The 19,620-nt window shown below is 50.7% G+C and overlaps 1 protein-coding gene across 3 annotated transcripts; it reads right to left on the bottom strand.

Moving 5' to 3' along the window:
- Window positions 1-8,088: 8,088 nt before the first annotated feature.
- Window positions 8,089-18,196, bottom strand: LOC308644376 (3-ketoacyl-CoA thiolase, peroxisomal). Of its 3 annotated transcripts, XM_081285418.1 has the most exons (12): window positions 17,938-18,194; window positions 17,681-17,774; window positions 16,626-16,683; window positions 14,647-14,726; window positions 14,303-14,345; window positions 12,412-12,510; window positions 11,200-11,280; window positions 9,858-10,048; window positions 9,350-9,529; window positions 9,027-9,082; window positions 8,769-8,914; window positions 8,089-8,447 (listed from the first exon to the last, which is right to left on the bottom strand). In XM_081285418.1, the coding sequence occupies exons 1-12, from the start codon at window positions 18,106-18,108 to the stop codon at window positions 8,372-8,374; spliced, it is 1,275 nt and encodes a 424-aa protein (XP_081141544.1). In that variant the 5' UTR covers window positions 18,109-18,194; the 3' UTR covers window positions 8,089-8,371. The 3 variants fall into 3 exon arrangements, with proteins under 3 accessions (XP_081141544.1, XP_081141546.1, XP_081141545.1); XM_081285420.1 differs by lacking the exon at window positions 17,681-17,774 and having other exon boundaries at window positions 17,938-18,036; XM_081285419.1 differs by lacking the exons at window positions 14,303-14,345; window positions 17,681-17,774 and having other exon boundaries at window positions 17,938-18,196.
- Between the last annotated feature and the right edge of the window lie 1,424 nt (window positions 18,197-19,620).

Below are 19,620 nucleotides of genomic sequence, written 5' to 3'. Positions count from 1 at the left end.
TTCCCCGTTAGGAAGCAGAGAAGAAGCTGTGTCCTGGAAGCAGAGAAGATGCTGTGTCCTGGGAGCCTGAAATGTGTTTGACGTTTAGTACGTCATCAATATATATCTGAGGAATGAGAGAATTAACCAAGGCTCCTCCGCCTGGACTGTGTCTTCAACTCTAAAGAACAAGGCCAGGTGCTGTCTGACTGCCAATGGCAGGGCCATATGTTTACCCAGACCTTCGAATGCTGTACTGCATTTGCCCTAGACACCAAGGGACAGGGTGTCCTGTTCATCCCCACTCTGGAGTGTAGGGTTGTGACCCTCCCTATTTCAACTGCATATCCATCACATGCCTTAGATTCCTGAAGGCAGTATGCCTTTCCCATTGTCACCTGCCCATACTGCCAGTCCCTGCTGACGCTGCTACTGGCAGGATTGTGTGCTCCCCAGACACTTGGAAGGGCACACCAGATGTCTCCCCTTGTGTCCTCTTCCCAACATCCTCCAGGGCAGGACCTTTGGACAATCTAGATCTTCGACAAATGGGACAGGACACTGTCACATCCCAAAGAGCAAAGCCAGTTTCCTATAAACCCTGAAAAAAAAGTTGTTCTCCCTTACCTCCTACCCAAACGACCACCACAACCAGACCCTCAAGGACTGACCTATCCATATCTAAAAGGAGGCTTCTGAGTTCTCATATCTGCTGTTCTGAGACCCCCAAGTCAAGAGAGTGTGCCCTACCTCATTACATCTGGACAGGATTTAGACAGAATCCAGACAGGACTCTAGATTCTAAGGTGGAGCCATGCTTCTCAGAGAGAGAAAGCAGGTAGTCCAGGCAAAGGCAACAGGACAAGCAGGATGCCTGGCTGGGAAGGGCCAGGTGTAAAAGTGTAGGTGTAAAAGTGATAGGCAAGCTTAGCAAAAGTCTCAGGTGGGCCAGGTGTCAGACACAGGCTGCTCTTGAGCTTCTGAGCTGTGTCAGGTAGATCAACAGGATAAGTGAGGGAGTGGAAGCTGATGGTCTAGGAAACTTCTGGCACTCATGTAATGTACTAGCACAGGAGGTCCAGCTGCCCACAGACAGGCACACATTGCTGGGTTGGAGTCACTGCCATCACTGCACCATCGCTGGATCTTCATTCCATTCCCAGGAGCCTTAGAATGGGAGTCCAGGACAAGGAACAGAAGGACACAAGCCTTATCTTCTGCCTTATCCAGATGGCCAGACCCCTACTGACATCCTTTGGGGCTGGTCAGAACGTGTGTGTGTGTGTGTGTGTGTGTGTGTGTGTGTGCATGCTCAATGTTTTAGTCAGCTTTTTACTGCTGTGACCCAAAGATCTCACAAGAACAATTTTAGAGGAGGAAAAGTTTATTTGATGCTCACAATTTCAAACGTCTCAGTACATAAACAGCTGACTCCATTCTTCAGGTCCCAAGGTAAGGCAGGAAGGACATCATGGAGGAAGAGTGTGGTGGAGGAATGTGGCTCAGCACTTGGCCACCAGGAAGCAGGGAGAGAGCTCTACTCACCCAGAGCAAAAAATATACCCCAAAGGCATGCCCCTCAGTGACCCACCTCCTCCGGTCATCTCCTACCTGCCTACTGTTGCCACCCAATTAATCTACATTAAGGGATTAACTCACTTTTGGGTAAAGCTCTCATCACCCAATCATTTCACCTCTAACCCTCTTGGATTGTCTCACACATGAGCTCTGGGGAGACACCTCATATCTAAACCATAACATCCAGCTTGTCAGATCTGTGTAGCTGCCCATGGCACTAGCAGCTGGAGAAGGCCCAGAGCCCAAGAGGTTCAAATAGAGCAGGGTTTGATCCTAACTGTGGGATGTGCAACCTGACACACCCTATCTTTTCCCCACAGAATAGAATAGCCAGAAGTACATTTTGAAGCCCCAGCGGGAGTCTGGAAGCCATTACAAGTGGCCAGAGTAGACAACACTGTCCCATAGACAGTGGAGCTATCAGACATTATCACACTTGATGACCCCATGCATAACGGCCAAATACTGTTCCCATGCCATAGGCAGACATGTGGGCCATAGCCACAGGAAAGTGTTGTGTGCAGAGTATGCATGTTGAAGACAGATGGGCTGTGGGTCCCTGGGCAAGCCCCTTGACCTTTCTGAACCTTGGTTTCCCAACCACAAAATAGGGCTACTACAAGTCCTATCATTATGTTGCTCAGAGACTCTCATGAAATTTGTGTGGGTGAAGGCTAACCCAGGGTTAGGCCCTCAGGGGCCACATCTTTTGTCTCCTGAGAAGGTCACTTAGTCTGAGTTGTGTCAACTAGAGATGGGTGTAGAGCCCAGGATCAAGGTTGCCTGGGCAATAAACTCCTGGCTTCTTCAGAGTTTCTGTAGTGCTGTGAAGCACTGTCACCTGTGCTCTGACTGTCACCTGTGCTGTGCTCCCAGGGAAAGTGCAGAGAATTATTTTTTTTGTAGATTCTTTTTTTAGGGAAGGGGTTTAATTCATTTTTTTCCCACCCATTTTTTTATTGGTACGTTATAGTTGTACAACGATGGGATTCGTTGTTAGATATTCATGCATGCACATGATACAATATAATTTGGCCAATATCATTGCCCTGTACTTCCCCCCGCCCTCCCCACCACTTACATCTTGGTCCCTTTCCTCTACTGATCTCCCCTTGATTTTCATGAGATCCGCCCCCCCCCTTTCTTTTCCTTTCCTCTCTGGCTTCCACACAGGAGAGGAAATGTAAGACCCTTCTCCTCTGGAGTTCGACTAATTTTTCTTAACATGACGGTCTCTAGTTCCATCCATTTTTCTGCACATGACATAATTTTATTTTTCTTTATGGCTGAATAAAACTCCATTGTGATATATACCACATTTTCTTTATCCATTCATCCATTGAAGGACTCTGAGGTTGGTTCCATAGTCTAGCTATTCTGGATTGTCCTGCTATGAACACAGGTATGTGTGTATCACTACAGAGTGATAACTTTTTGAGGTACAGCTGGTTCATATGTTGGTTCCATGCCTAACGTATTGAGGAACCTCCAGACACTCATCAGGTTGCCCAGTTCATACCAGCCCCAATGCTGGAAGGTCCCAAGCTCACTTGCCCAGTCACCATCCCCTTCTTCCAAATCAGCACAGACTGGGCAGTTGTCCTGCCTTCCAGGTAACATGGAAGACAGGAGGGAAAGAGGAACATAATGCAGAAGCTTGAAGGCCAACAGCACTGGAACTTGGATGATGGAAATGAGATAATGGAAGTGCACACATCCCCTGAGGTCCTCCTCCAGGACCTGCTGTCACTGCAGACAGGAGGAACAATGATTCCCACCCTAAGCAAGATGAAGACACTCTGGATGTCTTGTAAGATTTTGTTACATATCAAGGGTAGAAGTGTAGGGTGAGAGGCAGGGTTGGAATTAAGGGTGAAGTGCTGGGTCGAGACCTAGCTCCATAGCAAATTCAGGAGCCTTATTCTCAGTCTGTAAATGGTGGGCTGGACCAGGTGTTTTTTGATATTCTGGCCTAACATAGACATAGGCAGGAAAACAAGGGGCACAGACAACTGTGGTCTCCTGCCTCCTGGAGTTTCCGGAGACCTCTGAGGCTTGGAATGTCTGCCAATAGGCATTTCTGATTTCTATCCTCCATCATATGCAGAATGTGCCTGGAGGGGGCACAAAGCCTCTGGGGATAGGGGCTCTCTGACTCTCAGGAGGCAATTATGGTGAACTCAGCAGAGTCTACTGTTACTCCCCTCAGTGACAACTTGGGGTCTGAAGGCATGGAAGAAGGACACCAGAGGGAGAAGAAGACAGGGAGTTCCCAGAACAGGGCTTGGGGGGTGCACTCACCCACAGAGATGTCTCCCAGCTGCTCAAGCCTCAGCTTCCTGTCCTATAGACCCACAGTCAAGACAGCAAACAGAAGCTCATCAGGGTCATCTGCTTGGATTCTTTCTATACCAGAGGTGGCTGTGTATCTAAGCCATGGTCCCTTGATCTCCTGAACTACAGGACACCACTGTGGATAAGCTTGGGATCCTTCAGCATGGAGAATGGTATATGACCTGGATGGGATGTTGTGTATCTGGCTGTACCTCTCTAGGCCTTGAAACTTCAGAATATTAGTGAACTTGCCAAGGACATATGATGAAGAAAGATCTAGAATGTCTTCTCTTTGGTACTCACAGCTGTACCTTAGTTCCCAGGATACTGCCTGGAACTGAATAATAACTTTTGTCCATCAGAAATGAGATCCAGCCTGGAGCTGGGGCCATTGTGGCCTGGATTACCCAGTTTCGGAGATAACCTTTTCTACTTCTACCTCTTGGTAAGCAGTTGTGAATCTTGAGTGAGTCATGGCCCCTGAAAATTCAGCCTATTGGAAGCAGGGATCCAGATGGACATCAGATGTCAAAAGATGTCAGGGCAACCAGAGTGCTTGAGATGCTGCTCTCTGGACCCAACCTTTCCCCTACTTTGGCAGTGGGAAATGGTGAGTTAGCCAGACCAGAGCCAAGACATACAGGTCTGTGGGACTGGGGCAAAGGTTTTCTGTGGCCTGATTTTTATTCAAAAACAACCTGTTGCTTACTTTTGGAAGTGTGGACTCTCCTCCTCTATCAGGTAAATGACCCACGAAAACCTTGAACTGTGACTTAGCTTCCTTTGCTAGTTGAGCAAGCTGGAAACTCCAGGCCCATCCCATTAGCAGAAGCCTGAAGATGGGGAGGACTCTGGGGCAGGGGGATCCTTGGTGGAGCTCTGATCATCTGGCCCTTCACCACTTGCTCTCCCAGATGGGGCTGGAGTGTTCTGTTGTTTCTACATGTAGCCTCAGACCCAATTGTCTTTGTCCTTTGAGCTGCATTGAGTTGAAATAATAGGGACATTAGCCAGTGAGAGAGCAGCAAAGGAAACCCAACCTCTAGGAACTGGCAGAAGCTCAGACTGCTGAACCCCCAGTTCAGGGTCTCCCACTCCCTGTCTCCAGAACAACTCTTCAGCCTCACCTCCCAGCTGCTCACTCATGTGACTTTTTCTCCTTTCAGTTAAACTATCTGCCTCCTTCTGTCCTCCCTACTATGCCAATTCTGTTCCCATGGAGTGCTGTTCCTACCTACTTTCTCTGCCCTAGCTAAATCCTGCCCCAAACACAATCTCACCACTTGCACATATCTTCCCTAAGCTCTCAGACTTACAGTGAGAGATCTTCCTTTCCAGCAGGTAGCCTGTGCTTCCCTGTGATGCGACTGTGATACCTGACCCTGCTATTCATCTCCTGTGGGATACACTCTGTGTTGGTCGGACCTCCTCTAGGGCATAGTACTGTAATTCCTCAGCATGAAATCAGTGGAGCCCTGTGCTCAGGAGGGTTTTTAGGAAAACTTGGTGGAACTGGTGACAACTAGTGTTATGGGATTAAGGTGGCTGGTCTGGGTTGCACGGGCCTAGGGAGCCATCCACCTGGGAGGCCTTGTGCAGTCTGAGTGCTAGCTCAAGGGTTCCCTCACTTGGCTGCACCCCAGAACCCCCAGGTGCATTCAGTCCCTAAGGTTCTAGGTATGTATGTGGATAGTTTGCAAATGTCCCCAGTTACTGCTGTCCTGGGCAGATTCCACTGGGAAGACCAGTCCTTATAACTCTGAGCCCAGTGTGAGAGAATGGGAACTCTAGAGCAAGGACTATTAGAACAGTGGTGCCCTGTAGAGAGCTCTTCATCTAGGTGAGAAGTGGCTTGTAGGGTCCTGGGGAGTGTGCACCTCTAGAGATGAGGTCTGCCCATCCCTGTCCCATGGTTCTGGTCTGGCATGGGCACTGGACTACCAGGTTGTTCCAGATCTTTGCACCCTTTGATGGGAACAGTCACATGGCCCAGGAGCACAGGGCTGCTATCCATGGGAGCCTAGCAGGGCAGGAGGATTGACTGATTGTGCCTCTCACTTTGTTTCAGTGGCATCCCAGAGACTGTGCCTCTGTCCATGTCAACAGAAAGTGCTCATCAGGACTGTAGGCAGTGGCCAACATAGCTGATAATTTGGGACTGGGTTGTGCCCTTGGCCAAGGCCTGGGCTTAGTCTTGCCCCTAAGGGTTAGGAGATATCACTGTCTCCTGGGCCAGCAGTAGCATTTCTGAGAGGACTCTGAGTATACTGAGTGCAAGAGCTCCCCTTGCCACTGCCCCACACCTCCAGGACACCCCTGGATTTTTGTCTCTGGGGTTAGACTGAGTGGCACCTAGAAATCAGGTAGGACAGGGGCTCTGCTGCTCCCAGGACAAACAGACCTTGGTCAAGGATGGTTATGAAATACTTTTGTTGCAGATGGCATCAGAAATGGGTCTTATGACATTGGCAAGGCCTGTGGATAACACTTGCTTTCTGCCAGAGCTCCTTAACCAATGGTGACAATCAAACTACTTTCCCTCTGGTCAGTTCTCAGAGGCCATGATTTGAGGATCATTCCATGGTTCCCTTAGGTAGCTGGCTTGGTGTAGGTCCCTCTTGATGCAGCCTAGGAGTGACCCCCAAATCTGGCTACTCAGGGAAAAAACCCTGCCTGAGTACTTGCAGGTGAGGACAGGTAGCCTCTAAGGTTCTTCTCACAATTTCTCCCCACTTTTTACTGCTTTGGATAGTGAATGCCAGAGGGTGTGACTAGGGAGCTACATTCTAGATCTTTTTCATTTTTGAGGGAAGATCTTGCTAAGTTCCCCTCACTAATCTCAAACTTGCAAACCTTATCCTTCAGTCTCTTTGGTAACTGAATTACAGATACTGCACCTGGCTCTCTTGAAAACTTTTCAGGCTTGAAAAAGTCTCTGTTCTTTGGAAACTAAAGCTGAGGAGGCTCTGACTTCCTCAGGAGGTAAGTAGCACCGGTTCTGACCTTTTGGGCTGCCTTGGGATCCTCTCTGGATGTTTCTGGACAGGAAGCATCACTGGCCCTTGACCAGGGCTGAGATGACCTCTACTTGGTTGCCTGGCCTGTGTCTTAGTTGGAAGAGATCCAAAGTCCACAAACAGGGACTCTGGCAGGGCGAAGGTCACTGCATCCCCTGCCATTTAGTGTCTCTCACCTTCCCTGGTCTCACTGTGCAACAGATGCGAGTGATGTAAGAAGCACGACTGGAGCCTCGTAAGTTCCTCTGGAGCCATTTGATTACCAAGCAGGTTAAGAACTGTGATTCTGAGAAATCTTGGATCTTAGTGTCTGAAGGGAAGGGACAACACCAGTGGCACTGGCACATGCTGACCATTGCCAAGAGTCGGAGGGTGAAGTATTGCTCAGGCCAGTCTAGCTGGGAACAAGCTCTTGGCCTAGAATCCCTTAATTAGGATGACCATGACAAATTGCCCACCATTCAGGACCTCAGTATCCTCCTCTATAAAAGGGGACACATACCTAAGTGCTATCTAGGTTTTTAAGAGAATTAAATCACATGTGGTGCTCTAATGCATGAAAATAGTTCAAATTAGCATTATAAGCATGGAAGCACTGCCAGGGCCACCAGTTATTCTGTAGGCCACATGCTTCTTCTCCTCACAGTCCATTTTGAGGAGAGTATAGTTCTCTCTGCACAGGCCTGTGTGCTTTCCTATTGGCCCCCTCACACATCCTTTTCTGTGCAGGTCAGGTCACTCTCTGAGATGATCATTGTGCTGACTTTAAACACATTTGCACTCCACATCTGGTGCACTCTGAGGGCAGGCAAGGGCTTAGAGGATGTGCTCCCCACACTGCAGTCGACATTAGAAGCCTTTCTGTGAGAACTCACAATTTACTGTTTCAGCAGAATTATATAGAACATCATCCTGCCCCTGGGAGTGTGGAGAGTGCAGTGATCAGAACAGAACCAGCTGAGGGAAGGGGATGTAGGGACATGGACTGGGGGGTTCTGAACAGCTCCTGGGATGGAGGAACCCCCTACAGAGCAATGGTCTTGGCCTAGGACCTGCATTGTAAGTCCCCAGAGCTAACACAAAAAAAGTTATACCACTGTGGAGACTAGGGCAGTTCAGACTCACTACTCAGAAGGAAAATACCCACCCTTGGAAAAATCCAGCCATCAAGATGAGATAACAAATGTTTATTATTATTATGTCCATTCTACCCTCATTCATGAGACCACAGTTCCCTAGGATTTACATGGGGGCCTGGTGACGCACACTGGCTTTGTCTGGCCCAGCTAGAGGGGGCCTGGTAGTAAGAACCAACACCCACCCACTCCTGTACTGTGTCATCAGTGTTCACAGTTTCCAAATTAGTTTAAGTGCCTCGATTTGTCCCCACCACCAGTGATGAATGTCCCACGTGGATTTGCTTCCCTAGAGTCACTCTCTGGGTAGTGCCTTGAGCCAGGGACTCAGTTCCCAGGGTATTCGAAGACAGCTGCAGCTCCCATCCCAGTGCCAACGCACATGGACACCACTCCATACGCCCTGGGAGAGGGAACTAGGTTGGCTGGGCACAGGCACTCTGGGAAGAGGCCCAAACCCCTGACCAAGGTCCTCGTGAACAGGACCAGATCTGTGGGAAATTAGTCCCCTGACTGCCCACTTAGGCACTCAGTGGCAGATACCCTCTGAAGGCCAGGTATCCCTTTCAAGGCTGACCCTCAGGGACAATAGATATCATGTCCCTATATGCCCAGTTCAAAGTGCACATCTGTGCATATTGACCTCCCCAAGCTTCCACCCTTCGATGCCCCAGCTCAGCATCCCCCATGACACCCCACATCACCCCAAGGGGAACAGCCTCACCTCTTCCCACGGCGTTTCAGCTCATTCAGCAGCGTGATGACCTGTCGTGCCCCAGTGCAGCCCAGGGGGTGTCCCAGGGCCACCGCTCCTCCCAGAGGGTTCACCTTCTCAGGGGGGATTCCTAGCTTCTCCACACAGTAGACAGCCTGGAAGGAGCCAGAGCAGTGCCTGGACACGCTGGCCCCCTCCCCTGCATGGTTTGTCCACTGGCTCCCACTGGGTGCCCAGGGCCCAGGCAATGGGGAGACTAAGACTCACCTGGCTTGCAAAGGCCTCATTGATCTCAAAGATGTCCACGTCATTCACTGTCAGTCCTGCAGGTGAGGTTCAGACCTTAGCTGACAGAGGCCCATGGGCAGGCTTCCAGGTCTTCCCAGACCCCACCTATTCACAGGCCCACAATTGCCTAGTGTGCTGTCATATCAGACAGGTGACGGGGTCTCAGCTATGCGTCACAAAGGCCTTGGGTATGAAGTGCCAGCCTGCCCCATCTTTACTCTGCAGCACCCACAGTTCTACCCCCATCCCCAGCAGCAGGGCATGAGGGGACCCAGGTCTAGGGTCTGAAGGAGCCACCTGACCTGCTTTCTCCAAGGCTGCAGGGATGGCATATGCAGGTCCAATGCCCATGACATCAGGTGGGACTCCAACCACTGCATAGGACCTCAGGACCCCGAGGATGGGGAGGCCCAACTCTTCTGCCTTCGACCTCCGGGCCAAGAGGATGGCAGCTGCTCCATCGCTCACCTGGCTAGAGTTTCCTAGGGAGAAAGAGTTGGGGTGAGGAGGGATCAGGGCAGAGCAGAGGAGAACCAGCCCACTGTGGCAGACATGCAACTTTAGCCTACTAACTCTGGGGATATGTCTAGTCCTACGGGACATTTGAGAGACTGGCTGGAGGTCCTGAGGAAATGCTGCCCTAGGGAGGGAAGGACGCCTGGGGCCATTCAGAGTCTTCTTAGCTATCAACCCAGGCTGCCACCAGGGGTTGCCAAGGGACCTGGTCTGCCCCAGACTCCAGAGCAGAAAAGCCAGCCTGGTGACAGTCCCTGGTGGCAGCCCTACCCCAGCACCCTGGCCCGTACTCACCAGCTGTGGTAGAGCCGCCATCCTTGAAAGCAGGCTTCAGTTTGGCCAGGCCCTCCATGGTGGTGTTGGGGCGGATTCCCTCATCCTGGGACACAGTGATGCTCCTCTTGGTGCCCTTGTCATCGTGGATGGTGGTGGTCACAGGCACAATCTCAGCGCGGAAACAGCCCTTGCTCTGGGCTCTTGCTGCCCTGCCAGCAGCAGACAGACGGGCTCAGGCTCCCCTGGAGCTCCCTTCCTCCTGTCCCCACTCTGGCCCATTGTGGCAGACATGCAACCTCAGCCTGCTAAATTCAGAGACATGTCTGGTCCTAGCGGACATCAGAGAGACTGTCTAGAGGTCCTGAGGAAACCTGCCCTGTGGAGAGGGAGCCTTGCTAGGGACATCCAGAGCCTCCTTTGCTATCAACCCCAGGTGTCCACATCATGGCTGATTCTAAACTCAGTGGGGAGAAGGGAGCTTGCAGGTGGTGTTTGCTTTTTAGAGCCCTTTGCCTGTCAGTTGCCTCTGCTAGTCTGAGGCTGGAGCCCCAGGAACATTTGTGATGGCTTCTGCTAGCTTTCTGGGGTTACCCAACATCTGAATTTCACCCCTTCCTGAGATTCCCCAAATCTAAAATGACACATCCTAATCTCTATGATGTCTTTTCCAATTCAAACAGAATTGAACCCTGAGGTATTTTAGGGTTACCCTTACAGCGTATGTAAACTACGACACCTAGGGGCATTTCAATGGTAGGAACCAGAGCTTCTAGCAAAACCCACAAGGCAACTTGACCCAAGAGGCTAACAGTCCCTGCCTTGGAGAAGCCCACTCCCTGTCTTCGCTATCCTTCCTTAGTCTGGCCAGGATTGTCCAAACCTGTTGGCTGTTGCCCCAGAGGCCTGAGCCCCTGTATTTCTGTGACATCGGCCCTAGCCCTGGTCTCAGGATGCTTCCCCAGACCCAGGCCTGCTACAGAAGCTAACATAGCAGGTCCACAGCATAGTTGACCCCACACTCTAGGTTCCTGAGGAGCCTATGGCTACCACGTTCAGTTCTGAGCAGCAGGTAAAGACGAATCCTCCTCCTCATTATGCTCCAAAGAACCAAGAAGGAATTGAGGCCTAGGTAGGGAGAAGGTACTCTGCATGGACAGTCAGCAGGAGAATAGGGAAGAGCCACCAGCTCAGAATGGCACTGCCCCCTTTCCGATCCCCAGCTGGGAGGCAGGAGGCTTGTAAACCCCTAGTACATAGCTGTACTCTTGGGACACATCCACCTCAGACCTCAGACCACCCAGGATGGCCTCACAACCTCACCCTCCAGTCCTTTCAAGGTTCCACTCCAAGCAGCACTCACTTCTGCTGGGAGGCGAGCGCAAAGGTATCCTGCTTCTCTCGTGAAATGCCAAACTTCTCAGCCACGTTCTCTGAGGTTATCCTAGGACAAAAGTAGTACCCAGCTGGGCATAAGGCTGGCAGCATGGGGACCAGGGCCATTCATGCCACAGAGTCAGTACTGGGGAATTCGGCAGTGGCACTCCACCTCCAGCATTGGAATGGGGCAGACAGGGAGTCACCAATGCTGGCCAGATGCTCAGAGTTCATACACCAAAGACACCCCCTCACAAAAGAGGGAGGGCAGCCTGCATTGGCAGCAGAGCAGAAGAGAGTGTGTTCTCTGGGTGAGCTGCCTCAGCACAGAGGAGAGGGGAAGGAAGGTATATTGGGGATACTAACTGCCACACTTTGCCAGCTTCCCCTATGCCTCAAAGACAGTGCTTTCATGTGGGGTGATTAGGATGCCCACCTCTGGAAAGGCCAAACCTTGGCTTTCTGATCACCATGGCTGGGCCTGTCCTTGTCCTAGGAGCCCAGATCCATGGCTAGGCTTTGCAGTCTGAGCTTCTGTTCTTCACACTATCTTTGAAGAAATGGTATGTGGACTAGGCTAAGACATAGCCCTCTCCAGCCTCAACATGCATGGGAGTCAGGCCTCCCTGTCCACAGCCCCTGGAGATGGACAGACCTTGATGACACTGGCTGCTGACCAAGCTACTGGCCTGATGCAGCATACTTCATAGGTTGCATCTGACAGGCCCCAAGGTCCCTCATCGGCATGGTAGGGATAAAAAGCTCCCCACTTGCAACACTAGGCTCCCATGGTATGGAAAGATACTGATATCTGGCTACTTGTGACTAAACACCTCAGAGGGGTCATGACAAAGTGGACTATTTTTGGAAACTTGGGTTCAGAGAAGATTTGGGGACCTCAGGAACAGGAAGCAAAAACAGCATCAAGTGTCATGCTCAGAGTCCCTAAAAAGTAGATGCCACACTCAGGAAGCAGGCCAAGCCTCGGCATCACCAGTCATAGATGAGAAAATTCCTCAGCCTTCATATATACATGCTCAAATAGGACTTCAGGCAGGGGCAAAAGATACTCTGCAGGAACCAGATAAGATTCCCAGAGTCTGCTGCTGACATATGTCCACTTGTGTGGCCAGTGCCTGCTCCTGAAGAGACAGAGCTGAAGGGGCACAGGTACACAGAGCTATGGATGGGCACTCACCCCATGGGGATCAAGCAGTCTCTGGCCTTCTCATTCTCCAGCAAGCGTGAAGTGATATTTCCAGGGTTCCCTCTGTCAGCCAGGGACATGGACTCCACCCTGAGGAGAAGGAGGAGGGAGCTGAGCCCTAATAGGAACACACCCAAGGATACAGGACATGTGGCAAGTGTTGGGAAATAGCCCGGGAGTCCTCGGGAAGTGCAGTGCCTTGTCTGGGAGGCACAGACAAGTGAGGTACAGCTGGGGCTAGGGGGCTGCTGAGCCCTGTCTCTACCTGCACCCCAGGACAGAGCACTGCAGAGTCCACTCTCCAAGGGAGATATTTATCTAAATTGTGGCCCCCAAGGGGCAGGGACATGCTTCCCTATACATCTGCTGAACCAGCCAATTGGTAGTTCCCACAGAAAGCTTTGAAATAGACATGACAGTCCAGAAAACTTATGCAGTAAATGCAGGCCCTGCCCTCAGGGGCCACAATTTAGATAAATATCTTTAGTCAGGGCAAAGATCACATCTAAGAGCAACCTGACTTACATGACAGGAGGTATGAGAGGAAAGCTAGGTGGCTTCTAAAAGTACTGTGAGGAGGGAAGCAGAAGGCTTCAAGACTCACAGTAAATGACCTTGACAGAGTGCTGGGGTGCTCACAACACTAGTTTCCAATCTTTTTCAGGCATGAAAGCTCTACAGCATTAGCTACAGGTACACATCGCCATGGTGTTAGGGATATTCATTGTTCCATTTAATCCTCTTAAAATCCTTGACAGACCTGAGGTAGATGATAAAACTGAGGTCCTGAGTGCATTGTCACCCAACCTGGATCCCATGTTAGGCATTCTGGCTCCGGAGTTCACTCCCAAGCCTGATGCCAAGGCTCAAATCATCAGTCTCCTAGTACCTCAGTCCATACATACCCTGATTGGGAATAGAAGCTCCCTTAGGAACTCATGAAGACCACACTACTTCTCCTCAAGTTACCCCTTCCCCAGCCCCTGTTCTACCTTAGTAAGAAAGGTACACCAGAAACATCAAAGGGCAGGCTGGGCTGTAGCTCTTGACCTGCTAAAGTCCCTGATTGTGGTGTTGGCTCTATTCCAACTGGGACATAGGTTAGGACAACCCAGTACAGCTTAGCATGAACCTGGATAGAGGCCAGAAATGCTTCCTGTCAATAAACACAGAAAGAAGCAGAAGCACGTCACAACCCAGGTTGATCACCTCCTGAGCCTGCCAAGGGCTCCCTCAGCCTATCTTAAAAAGTATCAGAAACTCCCATCCCCTGGCCCAAACCTGAAGACACTGAAAAGAAAAAAAAAAAAATCTGGAGCTACATTTCCTGCAAGAAAAGATGGAGTCATAGTTTGGGTGTTGGAGACAGTGATTAATGTCTAATGCAGACATTAGATATCAGATTATGTTCCTTGGAGGCCAGTAGGGAGCCAGTGGTTTCCACCTGGATACCTAGGTAATACAGAGGACAGACACCTGAGAAAATGAACAAATAGTCATAGAGGAAAGACTGCCCTGGTTTAGAGAACTAAAACTTCCATTTCTCTCTCAGTACAATCAAAAATCAGTAAGAGCTGAAGAAGAAAGTCCAGTGGCTATATTTTCCCATTATGCTACCCACATTTTCCAGCCTGACAGATTTCCAAGAGAGAAAGCTTAGAGGCCACCTTTTCTCCCCTGCTAGTATTCACATGTGAGCTTTTTCTGAGAAGCCAGAATTAGGGGCCACTCCTAGGCTGCATCTAGAGGGACCCACACCAAGCCAGCTGCCTAAAGGAACCAGGGAATGATTCTCAAATCATGGCCTCAAAGAACTGAGCACAGGGAAATTAGTTTGATTGTCACCATTGGTTAAGGAGCTCTGGCAGAAAGAAATTCTTACCCACAGGCCATGCCAATGTCATAAGACCCATTTCTGATGCCACCTGCAACAAAAGCATTTCATAACCATCCTTGACCAAGGTCTGTCTGTCCGGGGAGCAGCAGAGCCCCTGTCCCATCTGTTCTCCCTCTAGGTGCCACACAGCCCAGCCCCAGAGACAAATACCCAGGGGTGTCCTGGAGGTGTGGAGTAGTGGCAAGGGGAGCTCCTGCACTCTTTTTGTGCTCAGAGTCCTCTCAGATGCTTATTGCTGGCTCAAGAGACAGCAACATCACTGACACTAACCCTCAGGGGCAGGAATAAGTCCAGGCTCTGGCCAAGAGCACAACCCAGTCCCAACTTACCAGCTATGTTGGCTACTGCCTGCAGCCCTGATGAGCACTGTCTGTTGACCGTGGACAGAGGCACAGTCTCTGGGATGCCACTAAACAGAAGGTGAGAGGCACAATCAGTCAATCCCCTTGCCCTGCTAGGCTCCCATGGATAGCAGGCCTGTTCTCCTGGGCCATGTGACTGCTCCCATCAAAGGGTGCAAAGATCTGGAACAACCTGGTAGCCCAGTGCCCATGCCAGACCAGAACCATGGGACAGGGATGGGCAGACCTCATCTCTAGAGGTGCACACTCCCCAGGACCCTACAAGCACATGTTCTTCCATCTTATAATTCTCCTCAAGCTGAGGTGGGGAAGCCTGATCGGGCCATAGAGGTCCTTCTTTTTCTCCTTCTGGTGACTGAACAAAGACAACTAGACCTCTCTGCTTCCCTCAGAGAACAGAGCAGTGGGCTTGTTGATGGGACAGGTCACCAGAGTAAAAGTCAAGTCTCAAATATATGCCAGCACCCATCCCCACCCTCCCTAGCCTTACTAATAACCATGAGGTTGGTCCTTCACATTCCATTCTCTCCCCATGGGCCACTTCTCACCTGGATGAAGAGCTCTGCAAGGCACCACTATTCTAATAGTCCTTGCTCTAGGGCTCTCATTCTCTCACACTAGGCTCAGCTTGGGACTTAAGAGAACTGGTCTTCCCAGTGGAACCTGCCTAGGCCAGCAGTAACTGCGGACAGTTCCAGGCCCTCCTCATACATATCTAGAACTTTATGAAGTGAATGCCTTTGATGGTGCTGGGGTGCAGCCAGGCTTGGGAAGCCCTAAGCTAGTGCCCAGGCCAGACTCTGCAAAGGGAGGATAGCTCCCTAGGCCTGTGCAATGTAGACCAGCCACCTTAATCCCATAATACCAGTTGCACCAATTCCATCAAGTTTTCCCAAAATTCCTCCTGAGCACAGTGCTCCACCAGTTTCATGCTGAGGAGCTACAGTACTGTGCCTTAGAGAAGGCCCAACCAACACACAGAGGGTGTATCCTAGTGGAGATTAATAGCAGGGTCAGTGCCACAGGCACACTGCACACTCTGCACTGCAGGGAAGCACAGGCTACCTACTGAAGAGGAAGATTTCTTACTGTAAGCCTGAGAGCTTGGGGAAGCCATGTGCAAGTGGTGAGACTGTGTTTGGGGCAGGATTTAGCTAGGGCAGAGAGAGCAGGTAAGGGTAGCACTCCATGAGGACAGGAGGAGGCACACAGTTAAATTGAAAGGTGGAAAGTCACATGAGTGAGCAGCTGAGATATGAGGCTGGGGGCTGTCCTGGAGACAGGGAGTGGTAGACCCCTGAACTGCAGGTTCAGCAGTCTGAGCTTCTGCCAGTTCCTAGAGGTTGGGTTTCCTTTGCTGCTCTCTCACTGCCTAATGTACCTATTATTTCAATTCCATGTAGCTCAAAGGACAAAGACAATTGGGTCTGAGGCTACATGTGGGCCCATCTGGGAGAGCAAATAGTGAAGGGCCAGATGATCAGAGCTCCGCCAAGGATTCCCCTACCCCAGAATCCTCCCCATCTTTAGGCCTCTGCTAATGGGATGGGCCTGAAATTTCCAGCTTACTCAACTTAGCAAAGGAAGCAAGACACATTTCAAGGTTTTCATGGGTCATTTACCTGTCAAAGGAGTAGAGTCCACACTTCCAAAAGTAAGCAAGATGTTGTTTTTTAATACAAACCAGGCCACAGAAAACCTTTGCCCCAGCCCCACAGACCTGCATGTCTTGGCTGTGGTCTGGATAACACACCCTTTCCCACTCCTAAAGCAGGGGAAAGGTTGGGTCCGAAGAGCAGGATCCCAAGCACTGTGGTTGCCTCCACCGACATCTTTTGACATCTGATGTCCATCCTGATCTCCACTACAATGAGGTGAATTTTCAGGGGCCAGATCCCACTCAAGAATCACATGGCCACGCCAGAGGTAGAAGTAAAATAACTTACCTCAGAAACTGGGCAATCCGGGCCATGATGGCCCCAGCTCCAGGCTGAAGCACATTTCCTGTGGGAGAGAAAAAAGAAAAACTTTATTCAATGCTAGATGGTGTCCTGGGAATTAAGGTGCTGCTGTGAACCTGAAAGAAGACATTCCAGATCTTTCTTCAGGAATATCAACCATTAACTGGCTCACTTGAGGCTCTGGAATTTCAACATATGGAGTAAGGGGAGCCAGACAAACAACAGTTTGTCCAGTTCATATATGAACCCCAATGTTGGAGGGTCCCAAGCTCACATGCTCATGCACCTTCCTCTTCCAAAATCAGCAAAGGCTGGGCAGTTATCCTTCTTTTCCACATAACATGAAAGACATGAGGGAAAGAGGGACACAGTGCAAAGATTGAAGGCCAACAGCACTGGCAGTCAGGCAAGTGAAATATTCTGAATATGCACACTTTTCCCAAGTCATCCTGCTCCAAGAACTGCTGTCACTGTAAAGAGGAGTGGCTTAAGTGAAGAACTCATTGGATGAAATGGTGATATATACTATGTTGCTATAGTTCAAGGGAAGAGGTGTAGGGGTGGAAAACAGTGTTGAATCACAGCTCAAGGCCCTATGTTCAATCCTGTGTTGCAAATCTTCCACCAACCCCCATCCCCAGTGTCTCCATCTGCAAATAAGGTACTGAACTTGATGAGTGTTGGCATTCTCTCATCTCTGCTCTGGAATAGATACGATCCAGGGCACAGAGAACCTTGGCTTCAGGTCTCTGGAGTGCTCTGGAACCCTTAGGTGCTAGAATTTCTGCACTTGGGACACCTATTTTCCTTATACTTATTCGTCAAAATACATAAGGAGCAGCAAAATGTCTGCGATTGGGGGGTGTATTGGCTCACAGGAGGAGATCACATTGAAGTCAGTGGACTCCACAGTTCCCTTCAGTGACAGCTTGGGAACTGGAAGAGGGGACTGGAGACGGGACTGGAGGTGTGGAAGCAGGATTTTGGAGGGAGGAGAAGACCGGGAAGCATCCTGTGCCGGGCCTGGGTGGTGCACTCACCCACGGAGATGTCCCCCAACTGCTCAGGCCTGAGCTTTACGTCCTGGAGAACTGCAGTCAAGACGGCCGACAGAAGCTCATCTGGGGTGGTGTCCTGCAGCGGGATGCACAGCTGCGGTGAACCTGGTTTGTGATACCCTCCGCGGCCAGAGAAAGCACTGCAGCACGCGTGTCCGCAGCCCGGAGGCTACTGAGTTTATGAACGGACCCTAGCCCCCACGGTCTCACCCCAGGCACCATTCCCCCAGGGGCCTCACCTTAAAGCCGCCGCGGCCCGCTTTGCCAATGGCGGTGCGCCGTCCGTGCACCACAACCACGTCCGCAGCCGAGGCTTGCGGGAAGCTACTGAAGCACGGTGCAGCCTGCAGCGCCGGGTGCGACTTAGGTCGGCCATTGAGGTGGCCCAGAACAACCTGCAGCCTCAACATTACGCCGCTGAGACAGTGCGACTAGTCTTGGGCCTCGCCCACAGAGAGTAGGAAATAAAAACTGCCTCCCGCGCAGGCGCGGACCCGCCCCTCAGCCTTTAAAAGCCTGTATACTGCCGACAGCCTGCCTGACGGATTTGATAGGTCCTCCCAAGGTCACGCCCAACCTGCTTCAGCCAACCAGAAAGAGGGTTTTCTGAGGACAAGCTCGCCTCCCACTGGCCCTCCAAAGCCGCGCCCACAGGCACCACGGGGAACGGTCTTTCTCTCAAAGTCCCGCCTACTACCTCGGGGCCATTCAGGATGCGGACATTGTGAAGCTCCGCCCATAAATGCTCTGGAAATATTTCCACCTTTGGCAGATTTTTTGCAACCCAAACGGAGGCGTGTCTCCAACACCCTGCACATTTCTTGAAATCAACTGGGCTTCAACAGGAGCCCCTTCCCTCAAATCCCTGCCGACTGCCGTCTGACAGTCAAAAGGGACCACCTGGAGCCCCATCTATGGCTTCTTGCTTTGGTTAGAGCTGGTAGTGAATTTCTGTTCCCCCATCCTAGTTAGTCTGCTTTGCTATGCTCTGGATCCCAGGGCCCAAGCTTGAAGACCTGAATACTTCTGAAAACTAGACCTATTCCAAAGGACTCTGGCTTTTCCGGAAAGTCTTTCCAGAAAAGAAGGCAGTTTGGGATTCCTGGCCAACACAGAAAAAGGGTTTTATGAAGGTGGTGACAAATGACAAGCTCTCTGGTCAGAGGACATCCCACACTCATGTCAATTTTACATCTGCTTGGGATGATTCAATTGGTGCCTATCTTCTCCTTCGGAAGGGTCCACACCAAGGATCCTATGTCCCTGGAACCTTAGTGTGCTTGACACTAATTAGGTGATCAATAAATACCTGATGAACTAGTGAGTAAACCAGGGCTCCTCCAGTCTGGACTATGTCTTAAACTCTAAAGAGCAAGGTCAGGTGTTCCCCTACTGCCAATGAGAGATCCATGTGTTTATCTGAGACCCGGGAGAGTTGTACTACTTTTGCTCTAGATACCAAAGGACCAGGGCACCCTGTGAATCCCTGCTCTGGAGGTGAAAGGAGCTGGTTCATTGAGTGGGTTCCAAAGGGTTTGGCAGGGTCTTCCAGACAGCTGGGCCCCTCCTTGTGGACTCAGACCTCAACAGGGCAGAACCAGGAGTACCAGCCTCAACTCCAGCTGCTCAGGAGCCTGCTGCCCATCACCAGGTTGGGTGGTCCCAGGTACTGGGTCCTGGCCCTGCCAGTAGGCGGGGGCTGCTATTCTAGGATCTGAGGACCTGGTTCCAGCCACACATCTTCTGATATGTGGAGATCACCTGTGTCCTGACATCTTCCTTAGGATTATCTGTTGTTATAAAGCTATTGATCTATTTAAGGAAAGTACATTGTTTTTTCCCTGTTCGTTCTAGAAAAATTGAAAAGTATATTTTTTAAAAAACATCTATAATCCTAATCCAGAAGCAAACTGGTGACATTT

Source organism: Spermophilus citellus (genome assembly GCF_964194105.1).
Source record: "Spermophilus citellus genome assembly, chromosome: 3".
Lineage (NCBI taxonomy): Eukaryota > Metazoa > Chordata > Mammalia > Rodentia > Sciuridae > Spermophilus > Spermophilus citellus.
Note: the sequence above shows the minus strand (reverse complement) of the source record. Positions and strands in the feature narration are given on the sequence as shown.